Below are 20,450 nucleotides of genomic sequence, written 5' to 3'. Positions count from 1 at the left end.
TTACCCGGGGAGGGGGTGAAAGGAAGATGTGTTTGGTGGTGGCATCATGCTGGAGTTGGCAGAAATGGTGGAGGATGATCCTTTGAATGCGGAGGCTGGTGGGGTGATAAGTGAGGACAAGGGGGACCCTATCATGTTTCTGGGAGAGAGGAGAAGGTGTGAGGGTGGATGCGCGGGAGATGGGCCGGATACGGTTGAGGGCCCTGTCAACAACCGTGGGTGGAAAACCTTGGTTAAGGAAGGAGGGCATGTCAGACGAACTGTTTTTGAAGGTAGCTTCATCAGAACAGATGCAATGGAGGCAAAGGAACTGAGAGAATGGGATGGAGTCCTTAGAGGAAGCGGGGTGTGAGGAGCTGTAGTCGAGGTAGATGTGGGAGTCGGTAGGCTTGTAATGGATATGGGTGGACAGTCTATCACCAGAGATTGAGACAGAGAGGTCAAGGAAGGGAAGGGAAGTGTCAGAGATGGACCATGTGAAAATGATGGAAGGGGGGAGATTGGAAGCAAAATTAATAAATTTTTCCAAGTCCCGACAAAAGCATGAAGCAGCACCGAAGTAATCATCGATGTACTGGAGAAAGAGTTGTGGAAGGGGGCTGGAGTAGGACTGGAATAAGTAATGTTCCACATACCCCACAAAGAGACAGGCATAGCTAATATAACCTGCTCTCTGGTTGGCTTCAAAATGTGCTGTTCTAAGAAACTATCTCAAAAACATCCTATGAACTCATCTATGCTCCCTTTGTCCATCTGATTTTTCTAGTCTATATGTAGATTAAAATCCCTCATGGTTAATGCTGGAATCTTTCTGGCAAGCTCCCATTATCTCTTCTTTTATACTCTGTCCTACTGTGTAGTTAATTACGGAGCCTTACACTACTCCCACAAGTGACTTCTTGTCTTTATCATTCCTCACCTTAACCCAAACCACTTCTACATCCTGGTTTCCTAAACTTAGGTCATCCCTCTCTAATTTGCTAATACCATAATTAATTAAGAGCCACCCCTCCACCTCCTAAATTCCTGTCCTTTCTAAATGTCACATACCCTTCAATATTCAGGTCCCAATCTATGTCATCCTGTAGCCATGTCTCTGTATGGTCATCAGATCATACTTACTTATTTCTATTTGCACTATCAGTTCATCTGTCTTGTTTTGAATGCTACTTGCATTTAGATACAGAGCCTTTAGTTATGCCCTATTATTTTTGACATGTCTAACCTTATCTGCTGATTTACTCTTAGATTTATCTGTCTGTCCCTTCCTGTCACAGTCTATCATTTCCCATATTAATACCTGCCTCTCTTGCCTTGTCTCTACTCTTTGGTTTACCACGTCTACGCAAATCTGATCTCTTGCCTCACTCTTCAGTTTAAAACCCTCTCTACTTCCTTACTTAGGCAGCTTGCAAAGTCACCAGCCCCAGCACGATTCAGGTGTAGACCATCCCAATGGTCCAGAACCCACTTTCCCCAGTACTGGTGCTAGTGCCCCACAAACCAGAACCCACTTCTCCCACACCAGTCTTTGAGCCACGCATTAATTGCTCTAATCTTATTTGCCCTATGCCAATTTGTGCGTGGCTCAGGTAATAATCCAGAAATTATTACCTTTGACGTTCTGCTTAATTTGGTGCCTAGCTCCTCATACTGACTATGCAGAGCACCCTTCCTCATCCTGCCTACGTCTTTGGACCTACATGGGCCACAGCAACTGGATCCTCTGCCTCCCACTACTAGTTCCTCTCCAGCCCTGAGCAGATGTCCCAAACCTTGGCACAGGGCAGGCAACAAAGCCATCTGGACTCTCGCTCTTTGCTACAGAGAAGTGTCAACCTCCTTTAATATGGTGTCCCGTACTACCACTACATTCCTTTTAGCTCCCCGACTTGGGTGGCTTCCTGTACCACAGTGCCATGGCTAATTTGCTCATCCACCCTGCAGCCCAGACTCCACTCTCATCCAAACAAGCTGGGAGAACCTCAAAACTATTGGACAATTGCAGAGGATCACACTTCTGCACTCCTGCCCTCTGCGTCCCCTTACCTGCCTCACTTGCAGTCACACCCTCCTGTCCTTGGCCATTGACCAAATCATAATATCCTTTTAAATGGTGTGACTGCCTCCTGGTATAAAGCAACCAGGTAGCTTTCCCCCTCCCTGATGTGTCGCAGAGTCTGCAGCTCAGCCTCCAGCTCAATGACTCTGAGCTGAAGTTCCTCAAGCCGCAAATTCACTTCCTTTTTAAAAACAAAATTAAACATGTTAAACAGATACATACTAAAATATTGCAGGTTTGGTGCTAGATTTATCAGGGTTATTTCACTCCTAATAATTCATCTAGCAGATGTGTTCGCCCTGGATCACAATGTTACCAGGAGCTCCCACCCACTGTAGCCTTGACACATCACCTGCCCTGTCATCCTTAATGTGTTTTAAATAATTACTTAATTATATTGATCAGTTATTTATGTTGCTTTCTTATATATTTTAAGTTTACCATCAAATTGTGCAGTATTTTAAACCTTAGGGATAGAATAGAATTACCCACTTACCAGATACTCACCAAACAGCTGGCTCATTTCCCTGTAGTAGAGGAAGAACCAATTTCTATTGGTTGAGAAAGATAGAAAGAGGAAACAAACAATTCCTTCTGCCCCTCCTCCCAACTCCCTTCTCACCAAACTCCAAGTCTTCACTCAGTTAGTCATCTGTACTAAACCCTGAATTTATAATAAACTGAACTGGTGATACAGTAACCAGATTCAACCAGTTAACTAATTAACTACTCAGCTCCTACGGCTGAGAGTGAGTTTACCCTGTCTAAACTGCAAGAAAGAACTTAGCCTGCTTACACAGTACTTTCCAGTTACAGCTAATTAAGATTTTAAGAGCAAAATTTAAGAACAAAATTAACACTTAAAACTCCCAAGTCTTCACTCTGAGTCAGCTTCACTCCATTCTGCAACATAGCAAAAATAACCAGTAGTATAAATCTTGGCTGGAGGTAGTTCTGAGCAGATGACGTAACTCAGTCACAACCTCCCTTGTGAAGTGTAGATGGCTAAGACAGCTTTCAGGCAACAGCCAAATGTACCTACATCTACAGACCTTGCTCCTGGGATGTGACTAAGGTGTACATTTTCCTTTGTTCCCTGTGCTTAAGATACTTCCAATTTCATCAATATCCATGGAATTCCTAATGAATCACCTTCACAATGTTGTGGTGAAAGGTATCTGCAAAAGAAGTCTTCAATGCAAAATATGGTAGCAAGCAGCAAGAGAAAGTAATGCTACAAAGATAATGCAGTAACAGGTGCATGAAAAGTCTTTAAAAAATACAGTATCAAGTTAATTAACACATTTAAAAGATTAAACTTCAGAAAGCAATTACCATTTTAAACGTGTGAGCAGTGCTATATGACTAAATCACTGAAAATAATTGTGACTATTGGTTTGGGAGCACTTTGCAGAGGAATGCCTACAATTAAGCTGATGCATCACTGAAAATGACAAAAATAACAATTCAGATTGCTAAATTTGGCACATCAGTTATCAGGTACTTACAAAAGTACCCAGACACTTACAAAATTGGCTCTTCTCTCTGTTGACTGCATTTAGCAGAAAGGCACTTGGAGTTACTACTTTTTGTGATGAAGGGTTACAGAGAAGAAGAGACTTGAAGTTAGCATTTTTTTTAAACGAGCTGAGAAGGTTCATTATCCTGATATAAATGTGAGATTATGAAGGTTATGATACAGAAACCAACGATGGACTGTTCTGCTAATTAGGACATAAATTAATCAGTAGCTTAGAAAAGGTTAGGAGTTTTGTATTTATTTTATATGGCTGTTACAAAGTGAAATCTGCTAGTACAATCTTGTTAAAGTAAACTTCATAATGGCCCAGATTTTTCTGGCCCTATGAACCTGACCTTTAAAAACGGTTGCCCGCAGTTCCGATTTTCGTTTCAGAAGGCAGGTGGATTAGAAATTGAGCCTGCTGCCCCAGGGACACGCGTGGTGGCTGCTGGATACAGAGGTGGGCTGGTTGGAAGGCTTACCTGTGCTCTGGCACTTAGAATACAAAAAATGTCCTCCAGCCCTCACTCCCTTTCACCCACCATGCTAACTTATATCACCTCATAAACCTAACCCACCCCGCCATTGCCCCATGTTAACCTATTCACCTTTACGCCACCCACCCCGACTATAGCCCCTCACATCCCCTATGTCCCCCAGGTCCACATGGCCTTTTATAGCCCCCATACCAATTTATGCCAACCAATGCCCTCCACCCACTATCCTTTGCCCTTATCCCCTCCCTGACAATTCACCCAATATCCTTTGACAGCTTGATATTCTTTCACAGTTCTAAGGAGTTTATGCACTTTCTAGCACAATCATGTTGACTTTTGGGAACTTTAAAAAAGGGTGCCTTACCTCTCTCAAAGGTGTCCTGGGACCATATCTAAAGCGATACCCTGGCTAATCAAACAAATCCACCAGCTCTTATCTGGTCTAATCTGCACATTCTGGATTTTATAGTCCTGGCCTACCAAAATCCCACTTCAGCAGAAGCAGCAGATGATTTAAAAGCCTAGCAGTCTCCATAAATCGTGCATGTGCAAACCCTCAGGCCTGACTCCAGTCCTGCCTTGTGGGAATAAGAAATTTGGTGTTCGGGGTGGGATTTACAATTTCCAGGCTTGCCTGCCATATGCAGCACGACCATGGGCCTCTCCATTGTGGCGAAGGCCTGGGCCACTGTCTTTTTTAAAAAGAGAATGTGTTTATGCAAAAGGGAAGCATGGGAATGAGCAGTGAAGTAGGATTACACTAGCATGGAGAAACACTAGCACTGACTTGGGCCAAAGACCTGTTTTTGTGTTATGATGTTTTATGATTTGCTGTGCATGACTGGATTGGATTTCTCATCTTGCAGAGTACTTTGAAACAAAATCCAACATTGAGCTAAGTGAGGGGACATTAGGAAAAAGATATCCTTTATGATACTTCAGAAAATGTAAGAAAAACCCAGAGAAGGTTAGACATGCAAGTACAGAGTTTAGTGCATAGGCAGCTGAAGGCATAGCTGCCAATGGAACAGTGAAAATCTGGAATCTCAAGACAGCAGAGATCTTGGGGGATTGGAGGAGGTGAGAGAGGTAGGAAGGGATGATGCCATGGAGGAATTTGAAAACAAGTATGAGAATTTTAAAATTAAGGAGTTGCTGGACCAGGAGTCAATATGGGTTTTTCAGAACAGAGATGAGAGACTGGTGAGGAGGGCATTGCAGTAGCTTAGTCTAAAAGTAACAAAGGGATAGATGAAGTTTTTAGTAGATGAACTGAGGTAGGGGTGGAGACAGGCAATGTCATGGAGATGGAAATAGATAGTCCTAGTGATGGAGAGCTTACGGGGTCAGAAGCTCATTAGGGTCAAAAAGGACCCAATGGATGGTGTCAAGCTTCTTGAGTGTTGCGTGCACTCCCTCAGCCAACTTAAAGTATTCCATCACACACTTGACTTGTGCCTTGTAGCTGGTGGACAGGCTTTGGGGAGTCAGGTGGTTAGTTTACTCACCACAGAGTTCCCAGCCCCTCACCTTCTCTTGTAACCCCAGTATTTATATGGCTGGTCCAGTAACTTTCTAGTCAATGGTAAGCCCTGGGATATTGATAGGGGGGGATTCAACAATAATAATGTCGCTGAACATCAAAGGTGCTTATGACCCACTACCTACGTAAGTTTCACTTCTGAAACAAATTTCCACAGTACATTGCAAGTAAGATGCAACTTCCCCCACCCCTCCCCCATAGTTTGCTCTATTTACTTTTTACTTTCCTGGTGCTTGCACTTAGTAAAAGTGTACAGTATGTGACATCTACTTAATTTTGTGCTCCTTCCAAGCGCTATCAGCCAGGCAGTTGCTCTTCAATGTGGACTTCATACAGCTGTGGCTCTGTACCTATATGCTGGGTACTGAGATGGCGAAGGCAGCCTACAATAAATGGTTATCTGAAATATTTTACAACTTAACAACCATTTCTAAAATTTCATCCATATTTTACAATTTCTTGGAAAGACTATAACACGATGTGTCGCTGAAGTGCATTGGGTAATTTAATAAATGCAAGATGACAAACCAGGCACCTTATTTTGAAAAAAAAATGTATTTCACAGTTGAACATTGAAACTGTACAAAGAAAAAATGCCAATAAAACACTTAAAAATCATTCTCAAGTGTCACAGCAGCTATAATAAATGCGAAATAGTGTTTTACATAATTGAACATTTTACTTCAATTGTTCCCTTTTTTCTCAAAAAGACTAGGTGATACTGCAAATATTATCCAGTTCAGGTGCAGAAGGTGGCCTATCCTCAGTGTTACAGTAGGTCTCTCCTATGCATTCTCTCCATTTAGTCAGTTTACCTTTCACAAGTGTCATCATAATAGAAAGCTGTTACAATTATTGGCCAAAGATGCAAAGATTTTTTTATAGAAAGAGGAGAAACACAGTTATCACTTACAAAAGAGGGAGACAGTTCTATTTCTTTTCCTTTGTTAGAAAGGAGAAAAGGGGTGAGAGAAGAAGTGGTGGCAGGGTGCTTCTGGCATACTACAAACGCTAAAATCATTGCCAGAAACCCTTTTGCTCTAACGACCTGAAAAGACATGAAAAGATCAACCGAAAAGTTTTTGTTCAGTTGATTTATATATGATGTCTTGAAATTACTTGAGGTTGCCAAAAATAATGACATCATACCTGATTTGTCGAGAAGTTGGAGGTGGAGATTAAATTTCCATCACTTGAAGTGAGATTACCACAACTTTTGCTAATGTGGAAGACAGTTAAACAACGACTAAATCAATGATGGCATCATACATTACAACAGGGAAAAATATTACAAGTAGTCTATAGCATATAAATTAAATAGTAATACATATTATTAATCTTTGTATTAAGAATTGTGGAAAACATATGACCTTGTCAGTCAACCTTTGATCTTAAGAGTTGTCCTGGTCTATAGAAGATAAAGATGCAAGGCATGGTTAAGGTATGAAAGGCCACATGCAGGCCATTGCAGGCTAGATATAGTCTATAATATTAAAAGGCACGGATTTTAGTGACGCTAGTAAGAATTATAGTAGCAAGAGCATTCTTTGCATTTGTACTGGTTAAATTCCCAGAGATTCTTCTTTTCACCACATAGCAATAATATATTAGTCATGAGGACAAAGGTAAAGATTTATGTTCCGATCAAAGCCGTGTAAACATGCCAGTACCACCTTCCTTAAAATTGCTTGTCCCTTTATTAACAGTGGCACCTGCAAGCCTCTTTAAAACACTCTAGTTTGAAATTTCAGTGCAAATTGTCAAAACAAAATGTAATGAGTGTCTGTTTCAACTAGCGTGTTTACTCATTGATCAAAAAGAGAGGTGTTCCTTTGAAAAATGCGGAGTACATCTTCATTTGGTCCAGCAGGAAGCTGCAAGAACTGTTTCATGGGAGTTCAGGTTCCAAGCTTGACCAGCTGGCAAAGTTCCTGCCAAACAGGACAGCTTGAAACAAAACCTTTTTGCTAAGAGATTTTGCAGTTAGTGCGTGTGCAGCTCTGAGGTGGACTCTGTGGCGGTCGGGGGGGTTTAGTTGACCTCTTCAAGCTGTTCCCTTTACTTCCACTGCTGCTTGAGGCCAGAGAGTACGAACGCCCATGCATCATGACAGCATTCATTCCATTGGCCATGGAAAAAGACTTGAGGTGGCTTTTTATGGCAACAGGTAGTGGTAGTTTGTCAATAAGGTGAACAGGTGTGCAGGAAACAATGGCTCGGCAACAAAGGTCTTGCAGTGTGAAAACTGAGGAAAAAGAAAAAGACAAAATTAAGTACAGTTTTGAGTACTGCTTTAATCTTAACTCAAGAGTTTAAAATTCACCAGAAGCATCCAGAAACCTGCAACATTATAGATTACTTTTGAGAATTGGGGGTGGGGGTGGGGGTGGGGGGGTCAACGCTTCACTATCTTCAAATGGTTAACTATTAACACTATTTATAAGTCTAAGGGCAATCAGAAAATTGCCACAATTTTCAGGATGTCTGCACCCATGCAGAATCTATTTAAAATATGGCTTTAGTTATACTATAACGTGGTTTCGAACAAGATGACCTGCTGCACAAATAAGGCTTCAAGATTTCATTTGGGGAATTTGACTCAATGAAACTGTAAACACTATTTAAAGAAACATTAGAAGCCAAACAAATAAGTAGTTACAAGGAATCAACAACTGCACATTGTTTATTAAGCAGTAATTCAAACTAGTGTGTGTTATGGTCACAAGCCCAATTTAAACAATGACAACAGACATAATGGCAAACAAAGTGCCAAGGTACTCCCTTTCGTAACAAAGGGTTAGTATTTATCATTTTAATTAGAACATGATGATCACTATTTTCTTTCGAGCAGTTTCTGGGCCAGTTTTTCCTGATCACTTATAATTGTTTTTTTAAATGCCTTTCAGGATTGGTTTTCCATCCCTTCAGACAATGGGAGGACAAATCAAATTCCAGCTTCAGTCTGCCCAAAGGACAATCTTAACAACTCTTGGCTCTTGATTTTTTATTTTATGGATGAACTCTGCTCACAAACCCATTTTTCCTGTGCAATTTGTTGCAGAACAATTTAACTTTATTAATCTTATAACAAGTATCAGAGAATCAAAAGTTTGCCTGAAACCGTGTGGCCTATTGATCCCATACATGGATTGATAACATGAAGTTGGAAACCTCTAGTTTTCCCCCGCACTACCTGGCCTGCTCGCTTGGGGGCAGAGATGATTGCAAAATTACATTAATTGCACTGACATCAATACAAAATATATAGCATCAACAGTTTTTCTATGTGCATAAATAGATAAATCACATCTTTTAAAATAAAATGACAATCCTTAGTGCAGTTTTGGAAAAAAATGCCAGTTATGAAGCACCCTTTGGAAAAATAATTCCAAAATTTAAAAGATCAAATTTGGCATAATGTTAATCTCAAGCAAGGCACTCGGCACGACAGCACATCAGGAGAACTAGCTGAAAAATACTGTATACTTTTGCACTAGAGTGTACCAAGTCTAGGTGAAGTAGCTATTCTCTAATTTTCTTTTAATATGTCTCAAAGGTTGTTGTATGTTATTGCAAAGGGTCTCTAAAGCATGTTAAACACAAAAATATTCAGAGATATAGTGGTCTATTGTAACTCATTGCTTGAAAAATCTTATGATTCAATAGGTCAGAATGCCCATGTAATTTTACATCACAAATTTGATGTTTTGCAAGGTCATGTGAACACACAATAGCAGTGAGGCAGCAGGGTAGAGGTTTAAAAAAGTCAATACTGAAAAGCTATCAGTTTGAGACATCACTTAACTGCCTCAAATTCTTACATTGACATCCACCCATAGTACAATCTCTGTATTCTTCCCCATTTATTCCTACTCTTCCAGAAGATGTTAATTATCTCTTCGCTTCTGTTTCCTCACCAAGCAACTATTAATGCAATTCCACCGGGTCTGGTAGCCCTCTGGTACCTCATTCAAAATGGGCATTTTTAAGCAAAGATGGTGAGTGCTATTCAAACGTGGAAGCACTGAAGCAGAGTCAAACCCTGATTTCAGCAGACGTCCACATGCACATTCAAGCAGGAGCCAAAGGATAGCTCAGGACTGCTCAGGCTAATTGCTTTGCTCCTACTACTATCCAAGATGAGATCAGCCATGAACAAAAACAGTTCTTCCAGCTGATCACTATGTTTTTAATGCCTATTTATGTTTTATTTAAAACACTCCAAAGATCAAAAATTAAAAATCCATAACCTTTTCCTACCTCGGTTTGGTTTCCAGAACCTTTCCATGCCATGTCTCATCAGCACAATCCGAGACAGTTCTGTGAAGGACTCAGTCACATTGAAGTTGCAGAGTGGGCTGACTTCAAAGAATGTCATCCCATTTTTCTCAGCATAAGCACGTGCCTGTTCAGTGGGAACCTGCCGCTTGAAGGCAAGATGTAACCTGTTACCAACCAGGATTCTTGGCACACCAGGAGCATGCTGAAAAGAAAATATAAAACCACTTGATACTTTGTACATTGTGCATATTTGATGGTGTTAAATCTGTTTTGATTTTTGTATTCTTCACCCATCAGTACTGATCCTTTAATGAAATTTTCTGGTTCAAATTATTCATAACTGGCATCCAGACAGTGTCAAACCTGGTTAGTAATAGTACTTTAGTCGCTAAGTCAGAAAGTTGTGGGTTCAAGCCCACTCCGGAGGCTTGAGTTTATAACACATCTGACAGCGTCAGCCTAGACTATCATGTGAATGAGATGTTGAAACTGTGGTCCTTTCTGGCTAGTCAGCTAGGTGTTTAAAAAAAAAAATCATGGTACTATCCTTGACTATTTCAATACTTGCCTAGTCAGCTTCCTATCTCCATAAACTTGAGCTCATCAAAAACTCTGCTGTCTGCACTGTAACTCATACTAAGTCCTGTTCACTCAGTGTTGTCATCTTTATTTTTTCATGGGATGTGGGCGTTGCTGGCAAGGCCAGCATTTGTTTCCCATCCCTAATTGCCCTTGAACTGAGTGGATTGCTAGGCCGTCTCAAAGGGCAGTTAAGAGTCTGCATTGCTGTGGGTCTGGAGTCACATGTAGACCAGACCAGGTAAGGATGACATTAGTGAACCAGATGGGTTTTTACGACAATCAATGATAGTATTGATGACCATGAAACTGAGACTAGATTCCAATTCCAGATTTTATTAATTGAATTCAAATTCCACCAACTGCTACAGTGGGATTTGAACTCGTGTCCCCAGGCCATTAGCCTTGGTCTCTGGATTAGTAGCTCTGACATTCTCACTGTGCCACCATCTCCCCGAGATAGATGGTGGCATAGTGTAGTGTGATAACTGACTTACATTGGCTGCCAGTTTGACAATGTCTTGATTTTAAAATTCTCATCTTTGTTTTCAAATCCCTCCATGCCCCAGCCTATCTCTGTAACCTCTCCAGTCCTGCAACACTCAGATCCCTGTACTCTAATTTTGGCACCTTAACCTGGGTTTTAATCGCTCCACCATTAGTGGGCATGCCTTCAGCCACCTAGGGCCTACAATCAGCTCTGTGCATCTCCCTCCTCTGTTAAGACGCTTAAAATCTCTGACCAAATTTTTGGTTAATTGTCCAAATCTCATGTGGATCAGTGTCAAACTTATATTTGACAATGCTTATGTGAAGCGTGCTGCATAAATACAAGTTGCTGCTGTAGGAAAGTCCTCCAGGGGGAGAATTTTCTCCCTATTGGGCGGGCCGGTCGGGAGCGGGCATGCATCCGATCGCCACCCGTGATCGGCTGCGTGCTGCCATTTTAAATGGGCAGGCCATTTAAGGCCCACCCAGCATGACGAGCAACCGGAAGCGCTCAGCGCTACCTGTGCAGGCTTGGGGGGGGTGGGGGGAGAGTCGGGGCCAGCTCTGTGCCTCAGGGAGATTAAGTTCAGTTCAAAAGATTTTTAAAATGAAATAATAAAATTATTCAGACATATCCCCTCATGTGACAGTGTCACACAAGAGCTGGGATATGTTTATGAATTTTAATAAAAATTATTTAATTTATAAACCCTTCATGAAACCTCATCTGACAGATGAGGTTTCATGAGAAATGTGAAGGCCGCCCGGGCTCTTCGCCTTATGATGGGACGGGCAGCCCTGACAATCACTTCAATTAGGTAATTAGGCCTTAACAGGCCTTTGACAGTTCAGCTGGTGTGCAGCTGACTTCGGTGCACCCCTGCTGAACTGAAGATTGGAACGACACACAGTGACGTCGGGACACACGCCCAGCATCACCACACATCATTTTACGCGTCCGTGTGGGGGCTGGCCTGCCCCTGCATGTCGAACGGAAGATTCTGGCCCAGATGTCCTGGCCAACACTCATCCCTGAAACACCAGAAACAGATTACCTAGTCACGTATTTCATTGTTGTTCATGGCATTGTATAGATTTACTGCCACGTTTCCTTATAACAGTGACATTATGTACATTGTAAGGAACATAACTTTTTATTTCTGTTGACTGTGGATTGGGATTGCAATAGCTGTAGGTTGAGAGACATATCCACTGGAACAGGATGAGAGATATATACAATGTTGCAGTCCTAGAACGGAGTGTGCCATGAAAGACAGAATGGTGCCAGAAAGGAGTACTGGACCAAGGAAGCTGTCTGGCAACAACTCCTGACTAGGTTTTGTGTGAGACAGTGCAGTTGAATAGCTCCTAGCCTGAAAGGAAGACAACCTAAAACCTATTTCTCCTGTGCGTGGAAGATTCTAGTAATTCCACAATAACAGCTAGCTGGCTTTTCTTCTCATATCTCTATAACCTGCTCTCTCTCTCTCTCTCTGAAAACCCCTGTCAAGAGGCAAAAGAGAAAAATCACTGTTGGAGACACTGAAAGGCAAGTCCTCACCCAGTGAACTAAATACTGGAAGTGCTGGAAGGCCACCTCATGTCATCAACAAGGAAAGAAAGGAATTTGGAAGCATTGATCAAAATCAACCCATCGAATCCTGTACTCCGGAACTGATGCTGAACTGTTTTATCCTACCCTTAAAATCCATGTTTTTGTGTGTCTTGTATGTGTGTGTATGGGATTTAAGAGGAGGTAGAGTTAAAAATTAGCAGCTCACATTTCTCACTTTTGCCATTGGTTAATAACTGCTCAATAAACAGTGTTTACTTATTAGGTTTACAAACCTGGTGCTTGCATTCTGTTAATCTAAATTAAACAGTTAGGTAGAATTGGGACAATCTGGTGGTTTGGTCAAACTTTTCACATTTGTCTCGGCTCAGGGAATAGTGAGGCTTGATATTACAGCAGACTATCCCCAGTGAGTCGTGACAACATATATGTACAAGTTTCTTTCTTTCATAAAAATATAAAAAAGGAAACTGCACTGCTCTCTATCGAGAACCTGTCGATTTCTTCATCAGCTGATTTTAGCAGAGCTTGGAAGTCCAATTGGAAAGAATTTTCCTAAACCACACTTCCAATTATGCCAAATTGTAAATTAATGAAGGATGTGGAAAAGGACACACGCTTGGGATATAATTCCAAATAAGAGTAAATCTTTGTTCACTGTGTAGAACAATACCATTTAAGAACTATGTTAACTATCAAATGGAAAAGAATACCTATGTTGATTAAATATGAAATTTAATCTTTGCATAAAAATCACAAAGATGTTTACACCACAAGGACAATGACCTGAACATTTATTCCTGATACAACTCTTGAATGCCTCATTGTGGAATATTAAGAGTACTCATTTCTTAAAATATAGAATTCTTCAAGAATCTGGTCTGCATACTTTTGCAACATTTCTAAAGTGCAATGTCAGATAACTACACTAATTTGTAGGATTTGACAGTTTTTGCCACCTTGTTGCAACAGATTGTGTTGTAGGACTTTTAGTTAACAATTACATTGCTTCTTTGAAATAGTGAACACCTTTGCTCCTGGTCCACAGTTTTTTGTCCTTCTGAATAGAGGTCAAGAGTTCCAAATATGAAGTTATATATGGCTACAGGCATAATCTGTCATTTTAATTTTTAGTGTAAGAGAAATACGGCTATCCCTCATTTAGCATTCCTTGTGTTCCTAAAAATCGTGCCAAATGAAAATCACTTTCTCATAAGGAACCTTGTAATAAGGGTGAGTTACGTAATTTTTGCATTAAAAACCTCGAATCTAATTAGCCCAAAAATCCTCTACTTACTACCTTACTAGCCTCCCGCTCGCTGCTTCCCACCTCCTGCTTGCTGCTTCACATGACTCACTTGCCACCCTTCTCACTCCCTCCTGCTTATCACTTCCCTCTCCCAAATCCCTTACTCCCACCTGCTCATCACTGCCCCCTTACCCTCCTGACTACTTCCCTCACTGGGAGTTGAGATTGCGAGTGAGGTGCAGTGAGCAGGAAGCAGTGAAGAGGTCGGGAGAGGGAAGCATTAAAAAAAAGACCGAGCACCTGTAGTTACAACGCAGTTCCTAACACATGCACAGTAACCGTGTTAAAATGAAAATTATTTGGGCAAGTTCCCCAATTTACAAACCATGCTAAAACTCAAATACACAATTAGAATGTGTTTTAATAGGGGAACTATCTACAGTTTAGAATAAAAGCTTCTGATACACTGTTTTAATTCTGAACAGTGTTAAATGATACTTCCATAATTATCTGTCATTCTTTTAGAATAAATAAGCCATAATATTTATAGAAACACTCCAAACCTCTCCAATTCACTTAGTTATTTCAACCCATCTGCAAGAGGATGACATTTCAATGCAGAATGGTTAATTATGTGGTACAGCTCTATGTTCTGAGTAGTGACACTTTATAAGCGTAATTGATTTATATTATTCTCTCAAAGGAAATAGATTCTGTTATAAAACCACGAGCAACTTTTGCAGTTACCTCTAACTTCCATCTAAAATTTAATAACCTCCCTTAAAAAACAAATTTACACTGCAAAAATTTGAAATTGGCCATGAAATCAGGTGAAATCCCAGTGATGTTGCTTAAAATCATTTGCTACATATTTGTTTTGTACAACTAGCTACAACTGAAATTAAATTATTTTTGGAATATTCTAAGATTAAGTTTGTTGATTTAAATTTTGTGTCAAGTAACGTAATTTTTTTCAGAGTTTTTGGCACTTACTTCTAGTCAAACGATGTAAACAAGTAAGAAGCGTTTTGCAAAATAGCAAAGTTATGCAAATTGTTTCATCCACACAAAGAAAATCAGACAGCTCTTGAAATTCAAACAAGAAAAAAAATCATTTTCATTGACAGAATGGCCTCACAAATAAAAGTGTAACTCTACAGGTGAACCTTGTTATTTGTAGGTATTTATCTATAGAATTCCTCCTTAACTTGCAGTTTTTTTTCCCCGTTTTGTTTATTTTTACTTACAGGCTCTCATAAGAGGGTGAACAATGGAACATTTGGTACAACTGCATCCCATCCACAATATGGGAATATCTTAACGAAAAATGTTTCCTGCCACCATCCAAAGTCTGCCAAACATCATCTCCACACACACATGATGGTGGTTAGTGATGCACTACTGCTTTCTTCTTTAAATATTAGTGGACATTACTAGTGAATAATATTAGTGGTGATATTAGTGGACAAATGTTTAAAATGTTTGTACTATATTCCTCTGTAAATTACATGTTTATACATTTTCAGCCCCATTTCATAATCACACATTTCCATGTATTAATACATTGCCATAAATAAAATTATGATCCTGCCAACTTCTCACTGATCCAAGTAAAAACAACTTTTAGTGTATTACATGAGTACAACACAGTGGATCTCCATGAATAATACTCCTTTTCAATCTATAGCATTAAACTTTAATTTCCAAAACTGACTCCAGTTACTTCACGAGAAGGTAAAAATACCAGTGGTGCAATTGTTTGCCAAGTTTGTTAGACAAACTTGGACTTAAACAACAACAGGTTTTTCTAGTTATGCCACTTAAAAATATTGCAACACAAAAAAAAAATGTAGATTTGTGGGAGGTAGTAGCGTAGTGGTATTGTCACTGGACTAGTATTCCAGAGACCCAGGGTAATGCTCTGAAGACCTGGGTTCAAATCCCTTTACAGCAGATGATGAAATTTAATTCCAGATTTTTATTGAATTCAGAAGTCTGATGGTGACCATGAAACCATTGCTGATTGTCATAAAAATCCATATGGTTCACTAATGTCCTTTAGGGAAGGAAATCTGCTGGCCTACATGTGACTCCAGACCCACAGCAATGTGGTTGACTCTTAAGATTGCCCTTCAAACATTTAAGGAATGGGCAATAAATGCTGGCCTAACCAGCAATGCCCATATCCCATGGACGAATGAAAAAAAGGACATTGTATTCTGCATAATAACCTGTGCAGTTACAAGACTAGTTTCAGCAGTTATTCACCACATTCTTTAACTACCCTTTACAATAATTAAAAACTTAATCCCTAAAGATGTTCCCCGATCCCTGGGGGAGCTTATCCAGGAAGTAGTTGAGTCAGGCACTTGGAGGTTTCCAGTTTTGTCCCCTAGTCTGGCATTAGGTGCACAACTTCATTGTTATAGTGTCTTTCAAGTAAAATATAGCAACACCAACAACTGATGATGGTTGGGCGGGAGGGGGGGGCATGGGATGCTAATTAGGTTAGGTAGTCAAGAGAGAAGTAGGTTGTGATGAGACATTTTAGGGGAAAGAGATAGCAAGGGAGTGGAGCATAGCGGAGTGTGCACGTGTGTGTAGGACTGAGCTGACTGAAGGCTCCACCAATTAAGGTGGAGCAAAGAAAGTAGGAATATAAATGGCAGTTTCAAAAGCATAGTGTGTACACTGTAGGACTAGACAAGGTTGCCAAGAAGGGACCTGAACATATCAAGGATTTTGAACTGAATGCACTAAAGGGTGGGCAGTCAATCTGTAGATAACAGAGTTTTAGAAAAGTTGCAGTTTGTGAAGAATTAAAATACGGAGGTCAGTGAAGAAAGCATTGAGAATAATTGAGCTGAGAGATTATGAAGATGTGGCTGAAGTATTTCAGTGGCAGCAGGAGTGAGGCAGGAGATGGTATCCAATATGAAACCTAGAATGTGGGATTTGAACGTAAGCTCAGGGTCAAGCAGGATATTGAAGTTCTACACCAAAGGTTTCAGCCTGAGCAAACAGCCAGAGGGAAATGTAATAGGGTGTGGAACTTTTGCGGGGACAGGACATGATGGCTTCAGCCTTACCAAAGTTTAGTTTAAATAAAATGAGGGTTTTGACAGAGATAAAGTTTCGTATGATTGTTATCAACAATCATATGAAAACCAGTTCCATGTTTACAAATAATGCCAAGTCGAGGAAAAGAACGGGACCAAGTATAAAACCTTACGGAGACTCAAGGTGACTGCACAAGATAGATTCACCATGTCTGAATGTGCAGGAATGTAACTATGCAAAGACTCTGACAGGGAAATAAACCACTGAGCAAAGACAATCGGAATGGGTTAACCATGTAGAACATCTCCGGCAGATTAAAGAGAACAAAGAGAGTGATCATAAACACACTTGATTCTAATAGCACATTACATTAGAATTGCATGTTACAAGAATGTTGTCAGTGAATTTGACCAGCAGAAAATAGACTGAAGGGTTTTGAACAGTGAGCAATGGGGGAAGTAGGGACCGGGTACATGGTGATAACACTATCAAGAATTCTACAAAGGAAAGTAAGGTTGGTGACAGAGCCATTGTTGGAGAGTTTGATGAGACTGCATTCTTAAACAGGGAGCAAACCAAAGCCCAAGAAAATGGGGGTCAATTGACTTTGTTGTTGTATACTGAGCTGAGAAGATTATTGGCCAAGAAGTTAGGTGCAGAAAGGATCAATGGCACAGGAAGTGGTCCATCAGTATTCAACTGGTAATGATAGGGTGAGGGGGCGGCAAAGAAGGAAAAAAAAAAACAAGATCCTTGCACTTTTTGTCAGAGGCAAGGATATGGACAGAAAAAGAGGGAAGTAGGAAAAGATGTGGCTGAGGTAGTGTGACATCAAGGAAAGGATTCTGGGGTGTTTTGTACATTCGAGGGTGATCTGGGGTTGGAGATAGGGCACAATATTGTATGAAGTAATCTAGCCTAATATGATGCCAAATGTGCTCACGACTTTTATCTTCAGCGTCCCTAGGTTTGGGAAGGAGGAAGAGACAAAGTACTTTGACATAGGAACAGGAGTAGGCCAATCAACCCCTCAAGCCTATTCTGTCATTCAATAAGATTGTGAATAATCTGTATCCTAACTTCATCCACCTTCCTTGGTTCCATATCCCTTAACACCCTTTGGCTAGTAAAAATCTTAGTAATTTCAGGTTTAATGTGAATTTTGAAGAGAAATTCCTAACTCCTCTCCCAAATATTCTGGCTCTGATTTTAAGATTATATCTCCTTGTCCTCCCCCACCAGCAGCAGAGGTTTCTCTCCAACTACCTGAGCAAATCCTTTCAAAATCCTAAAAATCTCAGACAAAGAATCCCTTAACATTCTATATCCTAGGGAATACAGTCCCTGTTTATGTAATCTCTCTCTATAATTTAGCCCATAAAACCCTGTTAACGTTCTGGTGAATCTTCAATGCATTCCTTCTAAGGTAAATATATTCTTTAAAAGGTGTGGTACCTAGAAGTGTGCATATTACTCCACATGTAGTCTAATCAGGGCTTTGACAATACTGGTATGCAAACAAAACCTTCTCCTCTTTAGAAATAAAGACTTAGATTTCACTAGCTTTTTTGATTTTTTTTTGCACCCTGTCACTACCTTTAGTGAACTGTGACATTCACCTTCTAAGCATAAGCACAACATACATTAGAACAGAGACTAGTTGAGACTTCATGGGCACAGGTATTCTATACAATAGGAATAATATCTTTACAGCTGAGCTGCTTCGTCCGTTTTGAATCATAATTTATTGTATGTGGAGTATGATGGTAGAATGCAAAAGAATATTGGACCATTCTTTTGTACAATTTAGCTTGTAAATTTCAAACTCAGGCAATTTTATGGAAATTCTAGTCTTACATATTTTGCCATTTATGATTAAATGAATGTGACAATGTAATCATCTTTGAAATTCTAGCGAGACCAGTGTTTCCTTTCTGTAGTAAGGAAAGCAGGAAATAGGTCATTCATCCTGGCAGTGGAAAGAAGCTATTTTCATTTGCCTTCATTGCAATTCTACCCAATGAAAGATGATAGAAGAAACAATATTAAATACATTTAATATTGATAAACAGCAAAAATCTACTAGAAATATTAAGACCATTCACTAAAGGCAAGGTGCATGTTTATGAATGAGGTAATAATAGTTACAGAACTGAAATGTCAGCACTCTAGTGGATGAATTTAAAAAGAGTACTTCTAAAAGACTTCTTGCATATCCTTCAGTGAAATAGACCACTGATGGTTGCATGAAAAAATGATTAATATCGTAGAAGGATACAGCACAAAAAGAGGCCATTTGGCCTGTCGCGCCTGTGCCAGATCTTTGTCTTCTATATTTCCACAGTGAATGGCTAGCTGTATACAAGTTGCATTACAGTAATAAGAGCATAAAGTTATGTCCACTGAGGATTGGTATACTTGCATGCTAGCAATTCACAATGATTCCATTAGTGCAGCTGGAAATTAAGGTTTTCTGGTGAACTCACACACAATTTACACACATACACAAATAAACTGGGTAAGTTCCTTTTAAACTACTCAAATCCAATTTGCCATGCCACAAAACTGAAACCAATCTGTACATTTCACCCTGCTTGAGAATTTCCATTTGAAATGAAAGTATTTTTTAAGCACAGACATTCAAAATTTAACCCAGTAATTTCATGTAATTGAACTACTTTGCATCGTAGTCAGGTCAGCTTTGTGTTACAGCACACTTATGAAGCAAAATTGTGCGACATGTTGTTAGAGCCAGACTGTGAAGTGTTGGCATGAAACTGTTTTTGCTCTCCTGTTAAGCTACAACGTAAACAAGCTACGCCCATTAAGATAGAGAAATATCAGACAAATGCCAAATCACAAGCTTCCACAAGCTACACTGATTACAACCAATGCCAACTCTCCAACACTCTCTCTCCCTTCCATTTGTCCAACATCTCGTCTTGGATGAACTGCAATTTCTTCTAGTAAAATTGAAAAGATTTTCATTGTCTTCAACCTCTGCCACAACCTACAAGTTCTCAGCACAAGCTCCATACATCACCCTCACTGACACGGTCAGGGTGAACTGGGCCATTTGCAGCCTCCATATTACATTCAATGCCCAAAGCTGAACTACCAAACCAATACTCTGACCATTAAAGGTTGCCAGTTGCACGTCCACCAAAGCCTGCTTCTGCACTTAACTTAACCAAAGAACCACTAAAACCATTATCCATGCCTATGTCATCTACAGACTACATTACTCTTCCTAGCTGGCCCTATCCATCCTGTACACTCCCTAAACTTCATCTCATCCAAACTTTGCTGCCTATATCCTATCCAGCCCAGAGTCCTGCTCGTCCATCATCCTAAGCTGGCCTACATTAAGTTCTAGTTCCCCAATGCTTCAAAGTCTTAAACCTTTCCATAGCACACCTCACCTCTCAAACTGTTCCCGTTATACAGCTGAACTAAGATCTTTGCTCCTTCAGCCTCAGCCTGTGTACTTTCTCCCTTTGTCACATGACTACAATCCATGCCATTAGCTGCCTCCGTCTCATGCTCGGGAACTCTCTCCCTAAGGCCCCCTGCCTCAGGGGTGGGGTGAGTGAAA

The 20,450-nt window shown here is 40.3% G+C and overlaps 1 protein-coding gene across 1 annotated transcript in view; it reads right to left on the bottom strand.

Annotated features, from left to right (window-relative positions):
• Positions 1-6,160: 6,160 nt before the first annotated feature.
• The window catches only part of rab40c (RAB40c, member RAS oncogene family), an 85,404-nt gene continuing 71,114 nt past the window's right edge, over positions 6,161-20,450 (bottom strand). Inside the window, exons 5-6 of the mRNA XM_041207414.1 lie at positions 9,885-10,107; positions 6,161-7,869 (exon numbers count right to left, since the gene is read on the bottom strand). Of these exons, the coding sequence (XP_041063348.1) occupies positions 7,592-7,869; positions 9,885-10,107 (501 nt within the window). The 3' untranslated portion in view covers positions 6,161-7,591. The remainder of the gene's footprint in view (positions 7,870-9,884; positions 10,108-20,450) is intronic.

The sequence above is a fragment of the Carcharodon carcharias genome, chromosome 15, assembly GCF_017639515.1.
Source record: "Carcharodon carcharias isolate sCarCar2 chromosome 15, sCarCar2.pri, whole genome shotgun sequence".
NCBI lineage: Eukaryota > Metazoa > Chordata > Chondrichthyes > Lamniformes > Lamnidae > Carcharodon > Carcharodon carcharias.
This window is presented reverse-complemented; position numbering and strand designations above follow the sequence as displayed.